General features: G+C 43.8%; 1 protein-coding gene across 3 annotated transcripts in view; it reads left to right on the plus strand.

Annotated features, from left to right (window-relative positions):
* The first annotated feature begins 321 nt into the window (after window positions 1–321).
* fam151a (family with sequence similarity 151 member A) overlaps window positions 322–24,943 on the plus strand; it is a 111,769-nt gene continuing 87,147 nt past the window's right edge. Inside the window, exon 1 of one of the 3 annotated variants that reach the window (XM_069938025.1) lies at window positions 322–418. In XM_069938025.1, coding sequence (XP_069794126.1) covers window positions 397–418 — 22 coding nt within the window. In that variant the 5' untranslated portion in view covers window positions 322–396. Of the gene's footprint in view, window positions 419–12,800; window positions 13,254–24,943 lie in introns of those variants that run through there. The other 2 variants (XM_069938024.1, XM_069938026.1) reach the window with 2 other exon arrangements.

Here is a 24,943-nt window from a genome sequence, read left to right on the forward strand (position 1 = left end):
AAAAAGCCCCAGGTCAGTCAATCAAGTTACTTAAGTCAGTCCAAAAACAAAGTCCACAGAATTCAATCACAAGCCTCAATGTCCAAATTTAGTTCTTTAACTGAATAACAAAAGGAATCGTATTGAACGTTGGAGACAGAAATGACTGATGTTGTGTTGCTGTTAGGTTACAAATCCAACTTTTTAAGGCCTCCTTAGATGACTTCCCTCAATTCTCACTGTGGTTTTTAAGTCTTCATTAACTTATGAGTCATGTGCTTTTCACACAGCTCTCCTGGTTGATCTCCGCTGGTCCAACTGTCATTCTGAACATTCCATTCTCTCTCTGTCTGCACAGCTTGACCCCAGCTGCACCACAAGTCAGACAGAGCTCCCAGCGGAATTTGATCCTTTGTGATGACAGTCCACAGTCCAAAAGGTCAGTCCATGTCACTTAGCCTATCAAGTCTTTGCAAGATTTTTATAAGAAAACTATGCATTCACTCTCCAATTTGGTGTGAGTTATGAGCTCTAACACTGCCAGGAGATGGCTGCAGTGTGGTTTGCTGTAATCTACACAGAATAGATTACCTTCATCTTTTCTGGGTAGATTACATTGTGTCCTGGCCCCAGAAATGAAACTATTTCATCTAATGTATGACACTGTAAAGTGCAACAGAGGAACTTCAAAATGTTTTAGCTTTAAGATAGAGAGAATCAGAAAAATAAAGCAGGATTTTACGGCATTTTGTTACCTTTATTTATATTTTTAATTGCGCTGAATGAGCAGTTCATTTATTATGAGGACAGTGAGATGTTAGTTGAATGATCTTTATTCAATCAGTAGATGGAGCTGTTATCACAGAATTTGCTAAGCATATCTGGATGCTAATAAATTTATTCACTCTTTTTATTATTGCACATTTAATTTACAGTTTGATTGATTTTAATTACTCATTGTGATAATCATTTAACTCATTGTTCTTTTCATGGACCAGAAAAGCAATTGATAAAAGTGGATTCCAGTGCCATTGAGAAAGTATAAAGGCAGGTGGTTGTTACAGTGGATTGTAAATAGAAAATTAGACACAATGCACATGAAACATAAATGTTTTAATCAATCTTAAGTCTCTTGTCCATGACGGAACACACTGAATTATTCACTGCATTGGTTTACAATTTCGGTACAATAAACTGCACACTACATAAAGGATGTAGGCAGGAAATGTTCATTGGTTATTCTCCCAAAACAGCTGTCGACACCCACTGATGAACATATTCTAGATCCACAGGAAAAATATGGGTTCATTTTTTAACGATTTCTAAAGTTATTAACGATGTATTGTGGCAGTTGCAGGAGCTGAAGGAAATCACTGCTACCACACCGATGGTCGTTAACGACTGTTTTTATTCAAATTCAGCGCGCCCCTTTAAGGGCAGCATGAGCTCAGTCACCTGGTGCATTGTGACATCATAATCACTGCCCAGGGTGCGCGCTGGAAGGGATGCTGGAGTCAGAGAGAAACCTCTGATGACGCCATTTCCCCATGGCTGCCCCGCCACATGGCGATACAAGTGGGGCCGGTTCGCCATGAGGATGTGCACTGCCACACAACCCCCCCCCCCCCCCACCCCAGAACCAGCTACGCATCCTGTCACTTTGGTGGCCAGCCCCGGCTCTTCAGCGCAGCTATCTGCACCGGCTGTGATGTCCAAATGAGCAGCCTTTAAGCGGTTCACGGTAAACTGCTCTTCCCTGCCACCCACATCTAAAGTAAAAGTCCCACCCAACCGCCAGAGAACCTTTGTATGGGCACTGCAGCGGGGCCCTCTGTGGCCCTCTCCGGACTAACACAAATTGCACCACGTGCAGATCTTTCGGTCGATGGGATGGTCAGGTGCCGTGGTGCGATGGGGGCTGCAGGGTTAGGTTGCCCAGTCATTTACAGAGGTCGGCGAGCCGCTCACCTTCGTTGTGCATCGTCTCGGCCTCCGGGCCGAAGAATTCGCCTGGCAGGGAGAGTGGCGTGCTGTAAACTATTTCTGCTCGTGAGGCTTGCAGGTCCTCCTTGGACCCGTCTTAATCCCAAGGAGAACGCAGGACAGCTCGTCCACCTAGTCGGGGCCAGAAAGTCTTGCCATCAGAGCGGACTTTAGGTATCGGTGGAACATCTCTACCAACCCATTAGACTGTGGGTGGTAGGCTGTGGTGTGTTGCAGTGTTACCCCTAAAAGCCTTGCCAGCTGTGACCATAGGGCAGATGTAAATTGGGCGCCTCTGTCACTCATGATATGCTCCGGCACGCCAAAACAAGTGATCCACTGGCTGACTAGGACTCTAGCACAGGTCTCCGCTGACGCTTCACAGACTGGAATGGCTTCCGGCCACCTGGTTGCTCTCTCCATTATGGTAAAAAGGTACCGCGACTCCTGGACACCGGCAAGGGGCCCACGACATCCACGTGGATATGCTGGAACCTCCACATTGCTGATTCGAAATGTTGAACAGGAGCCTGCGTGTGCCTGTGGACTTTAGACATCTGGCACCTGATGCAGTTGCAGGTTAGCACCTTCTTGAGGACATGCCAGACAAATCGTTGTGCCACCATACACACGGTAGTCTTTACCGAGGGGTGGGCAAGATCATGGATAGAGCTGATGACCCTAGCCCTCCACTCCTGTGGGACTGCCGGGCACGGTGAGCCAGTGGAGGTGTCACAGAGCAGCAGCTGGGCGGAGTCAGGAAGCTGGATACCCTCGAGCTGGAGATCTTAGATAGTGCTTGAGTTTCAGCATCATGCTGCTGAGCCTGCGCTTGTTGAGCGTAGTCGAGGCTGGAAGCTAGCATGCTGATGGCTGGATGGGAGAGCGCATCCGTGACTACATTGTCCTTGCCCGCCCAATGCCAGATGTCTGTAGTGAATTCAGACACGTAGGACAGGTGGCGCTGTTCCCTGGCCGACCACGGGTCCTTGGCCATAGCCAGTGCTTGGGTGAGGGGCTTGTGATCAGTAAAAACGTGAAAGTTCTGCCCTTCAAGAAGTATCGGAAGTGGCGGATGGCCAGGTACAGCACCAGGAGCTCCTGGTCAAACGCACTGTATTTAAGCTCCGGTGACCACAATTGCTTACTGAAAAAGGCCAGCAGGCGCCACTGCCCGTCCAGCCACTCTTCCAGTACTCCCCCAACCGCTCTGGAGGAAGCATCAACCAAGAGCGCCATGTCTGCTTCCGGGCACGGGTGCACCAACAAAGTCGTCTCTGTAAGGGCCTGTTTCGTTGCAGTGAAGGCCTCATCCGCCTCCTCTGACCAGACCAGTGTCTTCTCTTTCATTGCAATCAGTGTGAAAAGAGGGTGCATGATGCGGGCGGCGTTGGGGATGAATCTATGATAAAAATTTACCATTCCCACAAATTCCTGCAGGCCCTTGAGGGAGGAGGGTTTGGGAAAATGCTGGACGGCTGCCACTTTCTGCCTTATTGACCATGAGGCCAAATTCTGCCAGCCGAGCGAACAGGGTATTGAGATGGGCCTTGTGCTCTTTGCGGCTGGCTACCAGGATGTCATCTAGGTAGATAAAGACAAAGACCAAATCCCTACCCACTGCATCCATGAGGAGCTGGAACATCTGAGCCGTGTTTTTCAACCCAAATGGCATCCAGAGGAATTCGAACAAGCCAAAAGGGGTGATAATGGTGGTCTTTCCAACGTCATCGGGGTGTACTGGGATCAGGTGGTATCCGCGCAACAGATCAACTTTTGAAAAGAACCACGCGCCGTGGAGGTTGGCTGTGAAATTTTGAATATGGGGGACTGGATACCTGTCTGGAGTTGTGGCATCATTTAGCCATCTGTAGTCTCCGCAGGGCCTCCAACCCCCTGATGACTTCGGGACCACACCGAATGATGCCCAACTCCTTGAACCTGGAGAATTCCTACTTTGCCTGTTTTAGCTTCTCCGGTAGCAGCCATCTAGCTCTGGTGTGCAGCGGGAGGCCTTTTGTGGAGATGTGATGGAAAACTCCATGGCGGGGGGAGGCGACGTCAAAGCATGGCAGGGAACTCACTGAGGATCTTGGCGAACTTGTCTGTGGTGGTGGCTACCGTGGCGATTTTGGGTCTGTGTTCATCCGCCGTGCCCAGGCACACCAAGCGAAAGGTGTGGGCGTTGAGCAGTCTCCTGCCCCTCACATCCATCAGCAGACCGTGAGCCCTTAGGAAGTCAGCTCCTAATAGCGCTGTGCTCACTGAGGCCAAGACAAACTTCTAAATGAACTTTTCATCCCCAATCTGTATCTGTGCCCTACAGCTGCCGCAGGTCTTGATTGCAGAACCATTGGCAGCCCGCAGGGTTGGATCAGGGGTCCGGGTTCGAGTTTCCAGCACTGTGGGCGGAAGGTGCTCAGCTCGGCCCCTCTGTCCACCAGGAACCTGCAGCCCGAGGACTTGTCAGTGATATAAAGGAGGCTGTTCATGTGGTCAACCATGCCAGCCATCAACGGCGTTTGGCCTGGCTGTTCCCCTGGAAGTCGCAGGGATGACAACACTTGCGGGCTTTCACTCCGCAATGCTGGTGATAAAAGCACCACGTTGACTGGGTTTCCTCCGGCTTGTGCTTGGGGATATCCTGCGGATGGCGGGGCCCCGGCTTGGAGACTTGGCTGAGGGCTGCCTCATTCTCCTGTTTTGCGCGCCAGAGGGCATCTGCCCAGGCTGCGGCCTTGCGAGGGTCGGAAAAATCCTCTTCAGACAGATGGAGCCGGATATCTTTTGGCATCTGTTCATGGAATATCTGGCGGAAGAGGAAACACGATTCATGATCCTCCGCCAGGGCCAGCATCTTGTCCATGAGGGCTGAGGGGCTGCAATCCCCCAACCATCCAGGTGTAAGAGCCTGGAAGCACGCTGCTGGGGAGTGAGGCCAAACTTCCCCAGGAGTAGATTTTTGAGGGCGGTATACTTGCCCACTGCTGGTGGCCAGTGAATGATGTCATCCACTCTCACCGCCATGTCCTGGTTCAGTGCACCCATGACGTGGTAAAATTTTGTGGCATCGGTTGAGATGTTGTGTAGGTGGAATTGTGCCTCCGCCTGCCCGAACCACATCCGTGGGTGATGGAGCCAGAAGCGGGGGGGGGGGAAGTCTGAGGGCTACAGCGTTCACCTCAGCTGTGTCCATTTTTTGCTGGGTCCAGGTAGACATCTGGGCACGTTGGGGTCACCACTGTGGCGATTGCAGGAGCTGAAGGAAATCACTGCTACCACACCGATGGTCGTTAACGACTGTTTTTATTCAAATTCAGCGCGCCCCTTTAAGGGCAGCATGAGCTCAGTCACCTGGTGCATTGTGACGTCATAATCGCTGCCCAGGGCGCACGCTGGAAGGGATGCTGGAGTCAGAGAGAAACCTCTGATAACGCCATTTCCCCATGGCTGCCCCGCCACGTGGTGATACAAGCGGGCCAGTTCACCATGAGGATATGCGCTGCCACAGTATTAAATTATGTTACATGTGGGTTTTTCCACACTAAATAAAGCATAATTTTGCCAAAAAAATTACTCTTTCATTTGGAGACAAACTCAGGTCGATCTCTGCCACCAAATCCCCTGTGTGAAATCCTTAAACTTCTCCTTATTGTTCAAATTTTGGCTAACTTTCCCGTATCATCGTGAGAGTGCAATTCCTGGTTTATCAAAAAATCAGGAGAAATTTCCCTTTGAAATGCAGGAATAAATCCTGGAATAAAGTAGCAGCATTAGGAATAATCAGATCTCAGGACAAGCAAATCAATCCAGGAAAATGCCAAATGTTGGCAGGTAGATTGAAAGAAGTCAATGCAATTACATGCCCTTTTACAAAACAGTGGGAGGTATAGATATATAGATAGAAACATAAACGCACACACACCAGACTGAAGCACAATCTCACCAATTTCAGTTCTCACTGCTGTTGCACCCTTGCTCTGTTCATACTGTCAATCTTCTCTCTTAAAACAGTTTATAGAGTCGATCGACCAGTTCTGATTTACACTCTTGTTTTTATTTCCAAATTTTCAAGTCAAACAGTGCAAAGGACAAAATAAATTTCCAAAAAATAGTAATATATATCCATTAATTGCTATTGCATGTCTAAATATAATTAACCATACCTCCCCTCCCCTTGAGAAAAAGAAAAATAGAAAAAGAATAGAGAGCAAGAAAACAAGATAGTTCAAGACTAAATTAAAAAGAGTGAAAAAAATAAAAGGTTATCAGGTATGCACCGTCCTACTTCCGGGTCTTAAATTATCTAGCTTATTTGCACACTTACTACCCAAATGGTTTGCACAATCACTAAATCTCTCCTCACACCCAGTTCACACTGATCTCTCCACACCTCTAGTTCACACTATCACTCTGCAATCCCCAATTTTGGCTGCCACGAGCACTCCACTCTTCATACTCTCAGTTCACACTTTCAATTTCCTCAGCCACAAGGCACACCTTCACTTTTATCTTAATTCATCATTTATCTTTACCTACTCCCTCAGAGTTCACACTGTTACCTTTTTCTCCTCGATCTTATCCACTAGGGCTCATCCCTCTTCTCTCCTACTGTATCTCGAAATTACAATTACGTCAAGAATGTTTTCTCCTTTCCAATCTGAAGCCTGGTTCCAGAGACAGCGTTATGATTCATCTGATGATTTGCATCAAGCCCATACTTCCTTTTCTTTGTTCAGCACAAATAATCTTTGCCTTTTTGATTTCTACTCATAATTTAAAATGCCTTGGTATGAAATTTATTGCAATATAATGATCCTCTTCTTCATAATATGGCCATTGTGCAGTGCACAGCACAACATTTTGCTTCATGTACACCATATCTTTTGGTCAAATGAATAAAAAAATCAAAAAGATTTACCCATTGTAATATTTATCCCACAATCCCCAACTTCAGCCAAGCATTCACTCTCGTTGCTCCACATGAGGAAGTGGTACCATTGATGTAATGTGGGGTGTGGGCTCTCACCAGTCAGACACAGCAGTACTAGTGTAATGTACCATCAGTGGAAGTAAAGGAGCGGGACACTCACTCTGGCGTAGGACTATGTATAATGTATCGCCAACAGTCCCACATATAATTTATTGTCATGCAGTACACATTGTTTATCATGTAATTTTTGATAACAAAATGCTTCAATATCAGGCATCTTCCTACTTTGCACTTGTTCTACTTTGAACACAGTAAAGAGAAATGGAATCTGCCAAATCTTGTGTAAGATTGGCTCTCCTCTATGAGTTGGAGAATGAAACATCTATTCAATATTTTCACTGGTATAAGGCAAGGTCATATCCTTATGGCAATCAGCTTTGGTCTGATCGATCCAGATCAAATAATCATCCCAGTGCACTAATTGAATCGATGATGGGTGGTAGTGTATTGAACATTGGGCAATTTCAGGGCAAAGAGGACAAGGCCATATTCAATGTCCTAGATCCTTCCATCCAGACACTGTTGCTAAGATCTCCATTTACGGGATGAATTGTAGATGATGTTGAACCTGTTCAGTTTGTTAATTATCAAGAATAGAGAGACTGAATAGTCTGCATCTTTATTCCTCAGAGTATAGGAAGCTGAGGGGTGACCTTATGGAGGTTTATAAATTAATGAGTGACAGATTTAGGGAATGGTCTCAGTCTTTTTCACTGGGTAAATAATTCTCGAATGAGAGGGCATGGTTTAAGGTGAAAGGAGAGAAAATTAAGAGGGACCTGAGGGACAACTTTTTCACTCAGAGGATAGTTCCCATCTGGAAGGAGCTACTGGAAGATGCAAATGAAGTGGGTATAATTACAGTGTTCAAAAGACATTTGAACAGAGGAAGGGCTTAGAAGGGTAGAGACCAAATGCAAGCAAATGGGTATGGCCCAGAATGCCACTTTGGTCAACATGGACGAATTGGGCCAAGGAATCTGTTCTGTGTAGTATGACCATAACTCTAATATAACTTTGGTCCATCTCTAATGAGCTCATTACTCCCTGATAGACAACTTAATGAGGACATTCAGAAAGCTTCTGAAACAGCAACATATTTACTCTACAAGTTTAAACTCACAATCTACTGATCCAAAATTCAATGCTCAATGCCCATGACTTGTGTCCTAAGGCTCTCTTTTACAGCAGTATGTAGTATCCTCTACCAAAGGATCTCAGCAGAGCAGGATTCAGACTTGGTGAGGCCCTAAACAATATAAAACGTGGAGTCCCCTTGCTAAAAAATTATGCCAGAAAGTCTCACAAAACTTGAAAACATATATGCCTTTTAATTATTTAATAGCAAAGCATTTAAAGTGAAAGATGTAAATAATTTTCAAATGAATGAATTTATTGATTATATATTTACCATTTGGTTGGTATCATTGATTATAATATACTATAGCCTGGAAACAATACTTAAATGTAATTGTTAAAATAATTTTAATATACTGTTGTCATAGACCAGCAACAATGGAAATTCACTAAGACAATGGTATCTTCAAAACAATAATTTTTTTATTAATAGCTATTAATAATATATCTTACTTAACCCAAACTATGCACAAATGTTATTTGATTGTATTATGTGTGTATGGATTACCCAAACAATTACAGTTTAGGCACTATTCTTAAAGTTCAAAATTCAGTTTTAGAAATCTTGTGTTGAAACTCAGAACTTTAAAAACTGTTATTCAGATGTAATTATGTAGTTGAGACACCGAGTCATCAGTCTTCTCAAAACTCACAAATTCTTGATGAGTTGCTTTCAGAGAAATAATTCTTCATATGAATGATTTACCAAAACTTCTCCCTTTCTTGTGTAGGGGGTATGAAGCTTGTGACCTCCACGATGCTTTCACAGACCCAGGCAAGGGTCATATGAAGTAACCATCAAAATGGTCATGATCCAGAAGTAAGAATGATCTTGCTTTCTTTACCCAGATATGGGTCAGTCAGAAGTGACCATTACAATGGTTATAGTACACTGCTCTCTCTCTTGACAAAGAGAAACAGCAGGAGTGACTATCATCTCCCAAAGTCACTTGGATTCTCCAGTTTAACAATCATCTATTTTTATTTTTCATCTTACTCAAAAGCACTGAAGGATTATGGTCAGTATAAACAGCAGTCAGTCCCTGAGCAGTGCAAATGTAAACATCAAAATGCTTCAAAGCCAATTCAAGGGACAATAATTCTTTCTCTATAGTAGAATAATTATTTTGATGTTCATTGAATTTCTTGGATAAGTAAGCGACTGGATGGTCAATATCATCACAAACCTTCTTTTGTAATAGCTCCTGCAACTTCATCACTACCATCTACTGCTAAAGAAAATGGTTTTTTAAGGCCAGGTGACTTAGCCACAGGCTGATGACATAAAATGGCTTTCAGTTTATCAAATGCTTCCTGACAAATGGTTGTCCAAATAAACTTTTTACTCTTTTTCAAAAGGTTAGTCAAAGGAAGGGCGATATCAGCAAAACTTTTACAGTACTTTCTATAATACCCTACCATTCCTAAGAATATCCTAACAGCTTTCTTACCCATTGGAATGGGAAACTCAGAAATCATCTAAACTTTAGCCTGAACAGGCACCCATTTTCTTTGACCAACCAGATAACCAAAATGGCAAAATTCACTTTTAGCTAAATTAACAGCAAGGTTTGCTTTTGAAAGTTTGTCAAACAATTTCTCTAATTCAAGCATATGTGCTTCCCAGGTGTCATTCCCGTAACCAAATCATCAATATAAGCATCTATACACTCTAAATCTTGAGTCACAGAATTGATCATCCTTGAATGTTCCTGAAGCATTCTTCATTCCAAATGGTAGAGCATTGTATTCATATAAACCTGACAGGGTTACAAATGCAGAATTTCCCTACCTCTCTCTGTTAAGGGGACACACCAGTAACCTTTTAATAAGTCTATCTTTGTAGGAAACTTAGCCTTTCCAACCTTGTCCACACAATCATCCACCCGAGGGATAGGATAAGCATCTTTGAAACACTATAATCTGTGCAAAATCTAACCGCCCCATCTGATTTAAGCACCAAGACACAGGGTGAACTCTAATTGTAGGTAGAATATCTAATTATACAATTATTTAACCTATATGCAATCTCTTGATCTACCAGTTTACACTTTTCAACACTCATTCTATATGGATGTTGTTTGATAGGTTTTGTATCTCCAACATCAACATCATGCCAAGCAATTCTTAGGCACGTCTGGAAACAAGTTCCTAAATTTTATAAGTAGCTGTTTCATTTGTTCCTTTTCCTGGGGCTGAAGATGACCCAACTAGGCATCCAAATCCTGCAAAATACTCGAATTTGACAGATGAACTGGAACAATGTTTGTTTGAAGTGACCCTCACAAGAGCCAGCTTGTATCATCCCAGGATCCATATCTCCTCAATTTTATCAACAACCAATACATCTGCTGAAGGCTGTTTCTTGCTAGCATTCAAGTTCTCAAAATAAGGTTTTAACATGTTGACATTGCAACTCTGTGTTTTACATCTCCGATCAGGTGTTTCAACTGTGTAGTTGACTTAATTTATCTTGGATTCTATCTCATATGGGCCTGAAATTTTTGGAGGTGGTACACGTGACAATTAATAAAGACTGATTCCCAACTTTTGTTGAGGGCAATGGGCCAACGCAATCCACAATAACTTTAGAAAAGTGATCTCCAAAAGCAGGAATAGGTTTAAAGGAGCCACTGTGGGACCCTGATTAAGTTTCCCCTCAAACTGATGTGTGACAGGTCTGATAAAATGTCCCAACATTTTTTCTCAGACTAGGCCAATAAAATTGTTTCATAATCTTATAGATAGTTTTCTTTACCCCAAGGTCTGCTATGTGCCAAGGTAAACATTTCATCCTTAAAGGCTCTACTTTTTTCTAACACTAGCTCAACCTGCTTTCTCTTTCAAATTGCCTTCACCTTTCTGCTTCCTCCCTTTTTTCTCTTCTTCATTTGTCTCAAATCTACTTTTTTTAAACCCTAACTTCAGTGCATGTAGTTCAAACTTCTATGTTCTCTCTCGAGCTCATATTTATATTTTTCTAGCTCAAACTGCTGCTCATGGGATTTATTTCTGGGAAATTATTTTAACTCTTCCTCTCCAAACTTCCCCTCTTTTACATACTGTTCAGCTATGATTCTCTGGATCTCTGCCTTTTTCACTGACTGCTTTACCCCTGCAAGTTCCAACTTTTGAGCGATAGTCATTGACTCAATCCTTTTCGCCCTCTGAGTTGGCAACCCTTTTAATTGGTTTTCAAAAAGAAATTTAACCAAACAAATCAAAAATTAATCAATCAATAATCCCAGATGAGCCCCAATTTGTTACATCATAGACCAGTAGCAATAGAAATTCACCAAGTCAATGGTAACTTCAAAACAATTATTTTAATTAATAACATAATATCTTACTTAACTCTAAATGTAACCCCAACTATGCACAAATGTGTGTGTGTGTGTGTGTGTGTGTGTGGATTACCCAAATCATTATAGCTTAGACACATTCTGGAAAGTCAAATTCAAAGTTCAGTCTTAGAAATCTTGTCCTGAAACTCAGAACTTTTAAAACTGTTGTTCAGAAGTAATTATGTAGTTGAGACATAATCATCAGACTTCTCAAAACTCATGAATTCTTGTCAAGTTGCTTTCAGAGAATTGTTTCTTCACATGAATGATTTGTCACAACTTCCCCCTTTCTTGTGTAGGGGTTATGAAGCTTGTGACCTTCACAATGCTTTCACAGACCCAGACAAAGGTCAGATGAAATAACCATCAAAATGGTCATGACCATATATATTAACAGATGCTGCCTGACCTACTTAGTGTCTCCAGCATCCTTTATTCATTATTTGGCTTCTCAGTTTGATTATTGCATTAAATGGGCAGCATACATGGTGACAAGTGGTTCATTACTACTCTTGACGAACTGAATATTTCGACAAATAATGTTGAAACCATCTAAAGTACTCAATGAGGTGAAACTCTGGGGGCAACAACAATCCTTTTGCAGCCACAACTACATATGTAATGACGGGCTGATTTACTTCAGCAAGAGCGGGAACGGAATCATTTCTATCTTTAATGTTTCAGAAAATTCCTTGGAGTCACTTGAGAACATTTTTAAGAAATAGGAGGCCTGTTCCGCCATTCAACAAGATGGTGGCTGATTTGGCCATGGACTCAACTCCAAGTGCCCCATACATCCATTATTCTAAAACCTGGCAAGGCTACGGCTAAACCTCACCGACAAGCCCCCCTCCAGAGAGAAGTCAGGTCCAGGAGGAAATGCCGGTTGAATCCAATCCTACCCGCAAGATGCTCAGTCTGGAGGCGTCGAAGTGTGGAAAAGCCACGTTCTCTGCTGACTGGCCGCCGGGCAGCGATGGTACCAACTTCTATCTGATCTACGGCAACTGAGAGCAACGTTTCCACCACGTTGCCAGGCACCTGATTCATCGGATCCCGATATTGGAAGCTCTTCCCAAAACTGCGCTGGATCCTGCTCCGACCGTCTTGCTCTGAGCCCCCGAAACTGTCCAGGTAGGTTTCTCATTGAGGTGTCACCGTGTCCGTAACTTTCTTGGGAGAGCTGCTTTTCGGGGGGTGTGTGAGAGAGAGAAGGTGCATTAGCCCGAGTGGTGCCAGGACGTGTGAGATCCGAATTTCTTCCGTGCAGCAAACGATTGAGAAGATTCAGCGGGTCAAGAGCAGTCTCCATGGAGACTGGGAGAGAATCGGCCAGGCAACATTGCAGGGCGGGGCCTTTTCGCGCGACATCCTTTCGAGTGTCCAATACCTTACTTAAGTCTTCCTCTCGCGGGAGTGATGCCTCACTTTGTTCCAGGCACATGAGCTGCCGATCCCTCATCCAAGCAATTCCCCGACACGCAGCTGTGCTTTCGCCACGACTTGTGAGGGACTTGCTGTGTGCTGAGTGGGTGGGCTTTCATGAGGAAGCAGGAACCGGGAGGGTCCGAGCTGCCAAGTGCCGGGACGGAATAAACCTCCTCCCCGCGGAGTAAAGGTCGCCTCGCCGTGACAGACACAGCCCTGTGCGGACGCCGTGATGTTGGCGGACCGAGAGGTTCAGGTCCAAGGCGACAAACCGGATCCTGCCCCTCACCGGCGCTGGAAGCTGCTCGCCGGCCTCTTCTTCAGCCTATTAGTGGCCGCTTACATCGGGCTGGTGGGATACTTCGCTGGTTACAGGAGCTTCTTCCAAGGTAAGAGCGCGCCCGTGGTCCCGAGAAAGGCCCGCGTCCAACCCCGAGAGCCGTCAGAAAGGATAAGGCTGATGTTGCTGGGTGCCCCTGTCACCGAGGGGTGAAAGGCTTGAAGTCAATGATGACGGTGAAATACCCCTCGGCAAAGGCCATCGATCCGCGGACGGCCTCGTCTGCACACGCTGACTCTCATTGAAGATTGTTATTCAGACTGGTTGTAACATACACGTATACAATTAGAGAGAAGTCAGGCAAATACCCCCGCCGTCACACAAAATCATTTGGAAACATCTCAGCACAAGGAACTTACACACAGAGAGAGAGAGAGAGAGAGGCAGGCAGACCTACACAACAGCGCGCACTTAAGAAGGCTCGTATTAAAAGTGATCAAACCATATCCTTATTACACCAAGCAGTGAAGGAAAGTTGTAAAGGGAACAGGGTGAGCTTGAAGAGCATGAGCCCAGAATATATGAATGCTGGAAAGGACTGAGGGAGACAATTTAGTTTGGTTTACAGTTTATAGGGACCAGAAATGTGGCTGAAACATTTAATCACCAAACAACTAACAACAACCCAAAGCTATCTTTCTCTCCCCCTCTGAGGTTCTGATGTGCTGGGGCAAACTTCCACATAGCCTTCTTTGTGTGTTAGGCTGGAATATAACGTGTTGGTAGATACTGAGCCTATCTGATACGTAAACATGATAGGGGGGGGGGGAGGGGGGAGAGATTCACGAGTCTCAACCCAATGGCATGAACGTGGATTTTTCTAGTTTTAAGTAACCACATCCACTATATGATCCCACTATATGTTTCCATCTCTACTTTTTCCATTTTTACTTTTCTCTCTACCCCAGTGGTCTTTCCCTCTACCTATCTCTCCCACTGATCTCTTAGCCCTTCCCAGCTTCATTTTTCTTCTTTTGTCTCAATAAAGGGTTCTGACCCAAAATGTCATGAATGTTGCCAGATTAGAACTGTCCCTTCACCTTTCTAATTGCTTGCTTAGACTGGAGTTTTATTCTCTTTGGGAGCCCTGCTGATTTTATTTTTGCTCAAAAGAGCATATATATAGAGCAACCTCCTTTGAAGAAGACCGCAGAGTCCACCTCACTGACAAAAGACAAAGGAGGAAAAACCCAACACCCACCCGCAACCAACCAATTTACTCTTGCAACCGCTGTAACCGTGTCTGCCTGTCCTGCATCGGACCTGTCAGCCACAAACGAGCCTGCAGCTGACGTGGACTTTACCCCTCCATAAATCTTCCTCCGCGAAGCCAAGCCAAAGAAAGATATAGATATTGGGGTCCTACTAGCAAAAACAAAACAATCATTCTGTACTTAACATTAGCCTACACAACACAATCTATGAATGTCTTGCCCCTATAATTTAGTATCACATTGCCTTCAAAAGGCCCTCTAACTCTAACTGCCAACTTCACAGCCACGTAGTCACACCAAATCTGTCTCATCTTTAGACAGCAGAAAATATAGTATGGGACTGGCAGATAAATTGGCCAGTCTAACCCAAGCCAACTGCCTGTGGTTAAAGAGAACAGTACAAATAAGAATAAGCAAAATAAAACTCAGGTCCAACAGAAGCTCAGACACTCCTGTAACAAAGGCATTACATTAAAACATTATTATCAGAATTCATCACTGTGTTTTCAGTGATAAAAACATAAAATGTTAGAAATCTCCATGATTCAAGCTAAACATAAGTGAAGGAAAATAACAAGTTAGTGTTTCAGCTACAACTCATCATTAGACTACTGATGAAGGAAGGGTTCAGGCTGTAACATTAACTTGCAATTTCTTTCCACAAGTGTTTTACCCAACTTCCTCCATGTTTCCTGCAAAGTAGATCCACTAGCCATTCTGGACCTTTTTAAGCTGAAAGAATGTCATGGAATGTGGTGCTGAGATTCAGAATAGCACCATTTAATAGAATGGTGAAGCGTTGTTAATAGTTGGTTTCCATGTTCTCTCCATATTTTACAAAGTAGATTTCAGCAGTAATGAGATACCTCTCTTGGTTCTTCAGCGGTGGAGTTAGGAAGGAGCCATCAAATATCTTTAGTGTAATCTATGAATGCATACCTAATTCTCACGAAACTGCGCACTACTTCCTTGTGTAGATTTCTAGAAAGGAAAGGGTTGTCACGTTACAGATGAGATTTACCAGGATGTTGCCCGGATTGAAGAGTAATAGCCATAGGTCAGACAAATTTTGATTGCTTTCTCTGACGCATCAAAGGCTAAGGAGAGATCTGATAGATAGTTATATTAGGAGAGGCACTGATAGGGGAGATAGTCAGGGTTGAAATACCAACATTTAGAAGACATAGGTTCATAGTGAAAGGGGAAAGTTTAAGGCCTCTTGCACTCCAAGAAAAAAAAATTGTCTGACCTCTCTTTATGGCTATTACTCCCCAATCCGGGCAACATCCTGATGAATCTCTTCTGTGCCCTTTCCAAAGTCTCTACATCCTTCCTGTAATGTGACAACCATTACTGAACACAATTATTTAAATATCATAATGAGTCCAACTCCTTCATTTTGGCAGTCTAGGCAGTGGTATTGTGAGCCCAGCCAGTCCCTCAGGAAATGTGACAGGTGAAAGAAGGCAAGACCACCAGATCAATTCACAACATATGCTGTGCTGTTAAAGGCCCTCTGTGAGCATAGCATTTACTCCAGGACCAACAAATTTCTCAATAAAACTCCCATTGAAATTATCTTTGCCACCTCATCAATTTCCCAACTCTTTGGCTGAATATGACTGATGTAAATGTTGATGACTATGGTAGGAATAAAAGGCCCACCATAATTTAACATTTCTCACTTATTAGCTAAAATACACCCTAATCTATCTTCAGCCTTTTGAAACGAGCTTATTGCATAAAAGGTTTTCTTCCTGTTAAGCAGGAGGGTTGTGGACAGGAACCCTTGCGACAAAATATTTTAAAGGGTTACATTTGAATTCTGCTGCTCGCAGCTATCCTGCCAACCTACACCCCGTTCCCCACTCCATAATCTTGGAACAGCACTTGCTTGCTGGGTAATACATTAGCCAAATTTCAAATACAACCTCTTCTTACACCCAGGAGAAGAGAAAGGTTCATCGAGATGGTCAGAGAGTGGAAGGAAGAAGGACCAAGCAATCAATAGGAAATCTTTTACTTCCAATCGAATCTGCAACATTTCATGCGTCCCCTTGCTAAGGCACCGAGGGAGCAGAGTAGTTAAATTGATAGAAAGCTGCATTGGTGGAAACATCAATCTATTATTACTTATAAAAATATTCTGTTACATAGATAGCTTTAAATTTCTGACTGTAGTGTCCTGAGTATCTGATGTGTTGCATTATCATAGGACTACACAGCACAGAGGAAGTAGGAAATGATTGTGTGTGTGTGTGTGTGTGTGTGTGTGTTCTACACTCATAGATAAGACACATCTATTGAAAGAGAAATAGAGTTAATATTTCAGTTCAGATTGAAGATCAAATAAATGTTAATTCTCTTTCTCCTTTCACAGATGTTACCTGTCTTGTTGAATGTTGGCAGCATTTTCTATTTGTATTTCAGATTTCCAGCATTCGACATTCTTTGATTTTCAATGTAAATTTACCTAAATTAGCTTTCTTCACATTGCAATATAACTCAATCAAAGATACTAATCATTGATTCAACACATCAGCAAGATCATTCCTCTTAATTTGAATGGTACAACTTCCTGCCATATATATTAAAATCAATGCCTATTTACAAAGCAAGTCAATGCAGTAAGACTTTACAAACTGCTTGAAAGCACAGGCATTTGGTGAAATCAGGTTTCAAGAGGTATTTAGAATGAGAGAGATAAGGTGAGGATGAGGGTCAGAGAGAGAGAGAGAGGGAGAGATTGACAAGAGGATTAGAGAAATAATCTATTACTTAGGAATTATGCATCAGAAGGGCACAGCTGCCATGGGTGAAGCACAAAAAATATAATCAGCAGGAATCCAGAAGTCCACAAATGGAAAGATTGCAAAGATTTTCAAGACTAGAGGAGATGGAAGATGGGGAGGTTGAGCTCATGAAAGGATTTGAAAACAAGTGTGGGAATATGAAAGAGCCATCATAAGAGCATAAATACTAGCAGGAGCAGGCCATCTGGCCAGTTGAATCTGCTCCACTGTTCAATAAGATCAGGGCTGATCTGGCTGTGTACTCAGATCCTGTGAGCATTGCTGCGTGAATAATTCTGACGGAAAGTCCACAGACTGTACAACAGGCTTTAATTAGCTTAAACGTACACGCCAGGTCTCAGTACACTCCTGGCTCCACGTGTCTGACTGCTCCCAGAGTTTGAGTCTTTATACGAGCTGGTGTTGACAGCAGGCAGATGGGGCCAGCCTCCCTGATTATCTACCTGCAGGTACAGTGGTTTCCTCTTGAAGTAGGCTGGTAGGAGTGCAGCCAGTCATTGCATTCACCCTCTTCTTAAAATGAGTCCTTGGGGAGGGGGTGACGGTGTTCTCCGTACCGGGTAATATCTACAAGTTCAGGCGGTCCGGCGGTCGTCTGTGCCTCTGGGACCATCGCTGGACAGGCTCCTGGTCAATGATCAGTAGGGTCAGGGCCGCCTGAGGGTTGGCTGGGGCCAGGACGGCCAGTGTCTACCAGAGCAAGGGTATAGCTGTGGGGTGGGTCCGCAGGGAGTGGGGTCCTCTGGAGAGGCGAAGTGAGGGTATCAGCTCCTGGGGATTCTGGATGGGCCAGGGGTGTCCAGAGTGGGGGGGGGCTGGGCCTCTGCTGGTGCGAGGTCCCTGATCGAGACAGTGTTCTCATGTCCATTGGGGACCCTAATGTAGGTGTAATTTGGGTTCGCATGGAGGAGGTGCACCTGCTTGACCAGGGGGCTGGATTTGTGGGTCCTCGTGTTTGCGGAGGAGTACTGGTCCCAAGACATCAGCCAAGCTGGCAGGGAGACGCCAGTCGCTGATTTCCTAGGAAAGGAAAAAAGGCATTCGTGAGTGGTCTGATTGGTAGCCATGCACAAGAGCGACCATATAGCATGGAGTGCCTCAGGGAGGGCCTTTTGCCAATAGATGATGGACCAGCCTTTCGACCTCAGGGCCAGGAGGACTGCCTTCCAGATTACCCCATTTTCACACTCCACCTGCACGTTGCTCCTGGGGTTGTAGCTAGACATGCGACTAGCCGTGATGCCTCGCACTGCCAGGTACTGATGCAGCTCCTCACTTATGAAGCTGGACTCCCGTTCATTGTGAATGAATGCTGGTATCCGAACATGGTGAAGATCTGTGCCAGTGCCTTGATAACGGAGATGGTGGAGGTGTCAGGGCAAGTGATGGCGAAGGGAAAATGGGAGTATTCATCTATGACTGAGAGGAAATAGACATTCTTATTTGTGGAAGGCAATGGTCCCTTGAAGTTGACGCTGAGTCACTCGAAGGGCCGAGTGGCCTTCACTTCATGAGCCTGTAGTGGGTGGAAGAAGCACGGTTTGAACTCTGCACAGACCCTGCAGGACTCGGTCATGGTCTGGACTTCTTGGATAGTGAAGGAGTGGTACAGGCAGATGATATCCGGGTGGCAAAGGGTGTCGTGCAGTACCTGAAGCTGTTCAGACTGCACACTGGCGCAGGTCCAGGACAGGTCATTGAGGGGAGTCTTTGAGCTTTCCTGGCCTATACTGGATGTCATAGCTGAATGTGGCCAGTTCGATTCTCCAGCGCAAGATCTTTTCATTTTTGATCTTACCTCTGTGGGTGGTGCTGAACATGAATGCTGCTGCGCGCTGGTCGGTGAGGAGGGTGAACTTCCTGCCTGCCGGGTAGTGGCGCCAGTGGCAGACTGCTTCTGCAATCGCCTGGGCCTCCTTTTCAATGGCAGAGTGCCCAAGCTCTGAGCCTTGGAGGGTCCTAGAGAAAAAGGCCACGGGTCTTCCCCCTTGATTGAGGGTGGCAGTGAGGGCAAGATCATAGGCATCGCATTCCACCTGGAATGGGGTGGTATCGGCGATATCTTGTTTGATGCGGGTGAAGGCTGCTTGTGCCTCAGCAGGGAGTGGAAAGATGGTGGCCTGGGCCAGTGGGTGGACTTTGTCTGAGAAGCGGGAGACCCACTGGGAGTAGTAAGAAAAAAAGCCCTAGGCACCCGTGGAGGGCTTTGATCGTGTGGGGGAGGAGCAGTTCCATCGGGGGCACATACGTTCAGGTTCAGGACTGATGATACCATGTTCCACGATGTAGCCCTGGATGGAAAGGCAAGTGGTACTGAACACGCATTTCTCCCTGTTGTAAGTGAGGTTCAGTGCCTCTGCCACCTAGAGAAATCTCTCCAGGTTGGCATTGTGGTCCTGCTGGTCGTGGCTGCAGATGGTGATATTGTCCAGGTGCGGGAAAGTCACTCTCAGGTTTTGCCGGTCTACCATGCAGTCCATCTCCAGCTGAAACACAGAGACCTGGCCGGAAGTGACGTCATCGATGCTGGTAGGATTGACGTCATCGGTGCGGGCAGAGGTTGGGTGATGAAAGATGGTGGTGCCTGTGGTGAGCATATGGTGGTGGCATGGGTTGACGGCCAGGCCAGAAATGACATTGTTGGTGTGGGCGGAAGTGATGGGCAGAGTGATTGCACTGCCTGGCATTCGCATGTGGGGGCACCCAGAGAGTTGAGAGAGGCTCCTGGTTGGTCGCAGAGGACTGCAGCACCCCCAGTGGGTTTGGAGAGGCACACTTTAGTGAAGTGGCCTTTCTTACCTCATCGAGAGTAATGAGAGTTCCTTACAGGGCAGTTCTTTTGGGACCACCTGTCCAACCCATATAGTGACGGACTGCATAGACGGCTGCGATCGTCTCCTCCACCTGGGGCCCCTCAGCAACTGTTGTTGGCAGCGTCGGCCAGGCCAGAGGTTAGGGGAGGTGAGCATCAAAGACCTGTACATGGTGAGTGAAGTGCCAGTTAATGAAGAAGAAGATGAAGGCTGTGTAGTTAACCAGGAATCATGGCTTTTATTAGCAGAAACTAGTGGTACAATAATGAAAGACAATGGATGCGTACACAGTTATATACAAGGGAAGTGTCTTTAGTGGAGAGATAATACACATCCAATGTCAGTAAAGTAGACTAAGCACAGTGAGAGACTGACAGCACAACACAGATTCACCACAGTGAGCTGCGGCTTCTAGGGAGTGGACCACCTCTATGATCCTGGCAAGGGAAGCATTATTGTTCTTCAACAGTCTCTGTTGGATCACCCTCGACCGCATTGCACACATGCATCTCTTACAAGTGGCTCCACTTCCTCAGCAGTCACCCCAGCTTCGATCATGCACGTGCATGAAAGCACTCGCAGTGGTCCTAGGTAGGTCTCTGTTGTCTCACCTGTCTGCTGTATCCTGATGCTGAGCAGGTATTGGGCATATAGTATGTTCATCGGGGGCCAGTGCATGCCTTCCAGGATGACTATTGCTGGTTTGAAATCCGTGCCGTCTCAGATACCCTGGAAAGCGCGTGAACCCAGCATGGTGCATAGTACCACGAGTTTTTTCTGGTTTGTATGGATGATCTCAACCTTTGTGTGTGGATGATTGCTTTGATCGCATGTTTCCTGTTCTCGAAGTATGCTGGAGTGTCCAGGTGTTGAGGGCTGATATCCAGCCTCTTGATGGTGAGGAACTTCTCCAAAATCCTTTACTTTTAAGCTAATTAAATTGTGAGCGCTGCTGTGCGAATAATTCTGATGCAAAGTCCACAGACTGTACCATGGGCTTTAATTAGCTTAAGCTTGTACATACCAGATCTCAGTACACTCCTGGCTCCACATGTCTGACTGCTCCCAAACAGGCTGGCTTCAGTCTTTATACGGGCTGATGATTAAGAGCAGGCAGGTAGGGCCAGCCTCCCATGTTGCCTACCTGCAGGTGCAATGGTTCCCCCCTGCAGTTGGCTGGTAGGAGTGTAGCCAGTGTAGTGGTTGTACCACCACAGCTCTATCTACTTGCCTTTTTCACATCACCCTTAATTCTACTTTGCAAAAAAACTAACTCAGTCTTAAATATGTTAAATGAGGCAGTTTCTACTGCTTCCTTGGGCAGAGAATTCCATGGATTCACTACTCCCTGGGAAATGCAGTTCCTCCTCATCTCCATCCTAAATCTAGTCCCCAAAATCTTGAGACTAGGTCCTCTAATTCTCATCTCACTTACTAGTGGAAACAGCTTTCCTACAACAATCTTATCTATCCCTTTCATTTTTCTTTTTTGGTTTCAGTCGGAACCCTTCCTGTTCTTCTGAATTCTAGTGAGAATAGACTCAGGAGATTAAATCATTCCTCCCAGGTAGGATAACCCCCACATCTCCGGAGTCCCCTGGTGAACCTCCTCTACCCCAGTATATATTTTCTTCTAAAAGACCAGAACTACGCACAGTATTCCAGGTTGCTGCAGAATCTCCCAAATTCAATCCTTCCAGCAGTGAAAGTCACATTCCATTTGTCTTCTTGATAACATGTTGCACCTGTACAGCAACTTTCTGCAATGCATGCACAAGCTCTTCCAAGTCCCTCTGCATTATTCAAATAATAATCCTATCTTCTAATTTCCTTCCAACATTGCACTCCATCTGCAAGACCCTTGCTCACTCATCTCACCTAACTATATCTTGCACCAAGGTTTATTTTTTTTTAATCACTGAAATTAACTACACTGCAGGACATCCTATTGGTGATTATATAGTTGAGATAAATTGAATCTTAATAAAAATTTATAAAATGAGGACATCGTAAATGAAATATTTAAAAATTACAAACAATTTTTAAACAAAAAATCGTGTTATTGCTGTTGGGATAATTCAAATTTATTCAAAGGTTCAAGAAAAGAGGGAGATGGAAATCAGGATTCTATTTGTTAACCTGACATCCATTATTCAGGAAATGCTGGAATAAACAGGCCATTTAGAAAATTGCAGTACAATGAAGCACCGTCAACACAGTTTCATGAAAGAGAAATCACATGGAATTAATTTATTAGAGGGTACCACTGACAGAATGGGTAAAGCAGAAACAGAATTTGGATTTTGAGGAAGCAGTTGATGAGGTTCATCATAATGGGCCATTGCACAATGTTGGAGGTAATTAGCATAGGATAGACTCCGATAGAGGATCAGCTGACTAAGAGAAAATAAAGTAAAGGTAATACAGTGGGTCAATTGCAGGTTGGTAAGGTAATTCCCTAACAAGGGAGTTGTCGCAGCAATCAGTTCTGTGGCCTCAACTATCTGAAATTTATATTAATGACAGAGAATGAGACCAAGTGTATTGCAGCCAAATTCACTGATATTATAAAGATCGATGTGAGGGTGCAGAATTCACAAAAAGATATAGACATGTTAAATAAATGTGTGAAGGTTTGGCAGATGAATACACATGGAAAAAAAGTGACGTTATTTACTTTTATGGGAAGAATAGATAAGCAAAATATGTGAACAACAAGATAGATTTTTGGTTTATAGCAATTTGGAGCATAAATCAGAATCTTATTGAACAGTGCAACAGACTTGGAGATGTGCGACACACATTGAACATCTTGCTTTTATCAATTTTAATCTTTTAAGTGTAGACTACTAGTATTTAATACTGCTGACCTTCAACTTATTAGCAAGTGTGCTGTTCAGAACAGAAACTCCATCTGTAACTTTCAATCTCCTACAATACAGAACTTCAGTCACAATCAAAACCATGAATTTGATTATGTGTAATGTTTTGTTCAGGAACGTGGGGACATTTTCAAAAGTAGTGATCTGCCGGTAGAATCATTGCAAGTCTGCACTTACTACAGCTAAAAATATTCAATTTCCAGACCATCTGCTGCACGATCGTTATGCGGGGCTCAATTGAACCTGACTGAGAGGACTCTTCTTGTTTTATATCATCTGACAATATATGGCAACTGCCATTTATTCTGGGATCATAGCAATTTAACCATGTAGAATTTGGAAAATGAACGATCAATTACTTTGTGAAGCAATAGCAAATGTCCAGATAAGGTGATAGTCAAAGCTGTTACAAGGCTGTAGATGCGATACCAAATGTCAAGGCAAAGTTACAAGTTAAATTCAAAATGGTTAGATTTTGATAAGCAAAGATATTAAACAATATGGAGAAAAATCAGGTTCTTGGAGTTAGATCATGAACCAGTCATGATATCAGTGAAGAGAAATTGTTGAAGATACATATAGAGTATTCCTGTTCCAACATTTCTATCCTCCTTATTTTATGCGAGATTATCCCTTTGATGACCAATCACATGGCTTCTGTCTCACAACAGCTCAAAACATATCCCCTTTATGTAATTGGATCTCCTATTTAATAATACTTACTGCTTGTAAATGAGTAATTGCTAAGTCAAATGTTATTAAAATATTATCAAGAAATAAATTCCATTATATTGGTCAAAATGCAAAGGGCAAATCAGTGTAGAAGTTGTTGACTGTTTAATTTTCACTCATGTATCACTAGGATCTAGGAATCAGTCGTTCTCAGCATTTTTCTTTCCACTCATATACCACTTTAAGTAATCCCGAAGCCATTGGTGCTCTATATTTAGTAAGGGATTGCTTAAGATGGTATTTGAGTGGGAAGGGAAGGTTAAGAATCACTGCTCTAGACCCAATTATAACTGCAATATTTTGCTTGAGAAAAATTGTCATTGGCCCATTTCCTTTGGAGTTCTGGAACCGTGCACATAACAAGTCAATTAGGTACGATTAAAACAGTGGGTTTCAAACTTTTTCTTTTCCCCCCACATACCACCTTAATTAATCCCTTACTAATCACAGGGGACCTATGGCATAGGTAATACTTAAAGTGGTATGTGAGTGGGAAAAAAAAGGTTGAGAATCACTGATCTAGGTTCTTGGACAAGATAGCTAGTTCAATGAGTTTCTGTTTTATCCTATCACTCATGGTTATAGCATTGCATGAAATTAGTATTCAAAAAGTTAACAACAAAATAAACCTATATGCATTTTTTATTGAGATGTCAAGGCCATTTACTGTCAGTATTGTATTCACTAGGAAAAGAAATACAGCAGAGAAACCATTGTTTTGTGTGCATCTTTTCTGTTTTTGTGATACTTTACTAAAATAAATTTCTCCAGTTGTTGACATCTTTACACATTGTACTCATCAAAATGCTAATCAAAACCAGTGATGAGAATATTTCAGAATAAATCTTACCAAACTAATGAACCAAAGTTGTGTGACTAATTTGTCCCAGGGTCTGAGTCCATGTCCAAATCCATTCTAGAAATTTGATCTCAAAAATCTAGCAAGACTCAAGTGTAAAATTGAGAGAGTTCTACTCTTTAAGACATGCTTGTCTTCAGGTTCATCACCTGGCTTGCGGTGCTACATAGTGGTGCCAGCTACTTCAATAGAATGGAATTTAAGGGCAGAGTACAGCACACTGTCACAACTGTTTACCATTACTGAATAGGGAATGAACTTCAACACACCAGTCTGCCAGATAAGTTATAATCTTATCTACTGTTGGATGTAGAAAATTCAACTGCACTCTTCTGCAGCAAAGGTGATTCGTCAGCATTTATCCCTCAATTAATGTCATTCAAATTATTATCTTTGTTTGACTCGCAGAAAAATAGTCAACTTTAC

The sequence above is a fragment of the Narcine bancroftii genome, chromosome 5, assembly GCF_036971445.1.
Source record: "Narcine bancroftii isolate sNarBan1 chromosome 5, sNarBan1.hap1, whole genome shotgun sequence".
In the NCBI taxonomy this organism is placed as follows: Eukaryota; Metazoa; Chordata; class Chondrichthyes; order Torpediniformes; family Narcinidae; genus Narcine; species Narcine bancroftii.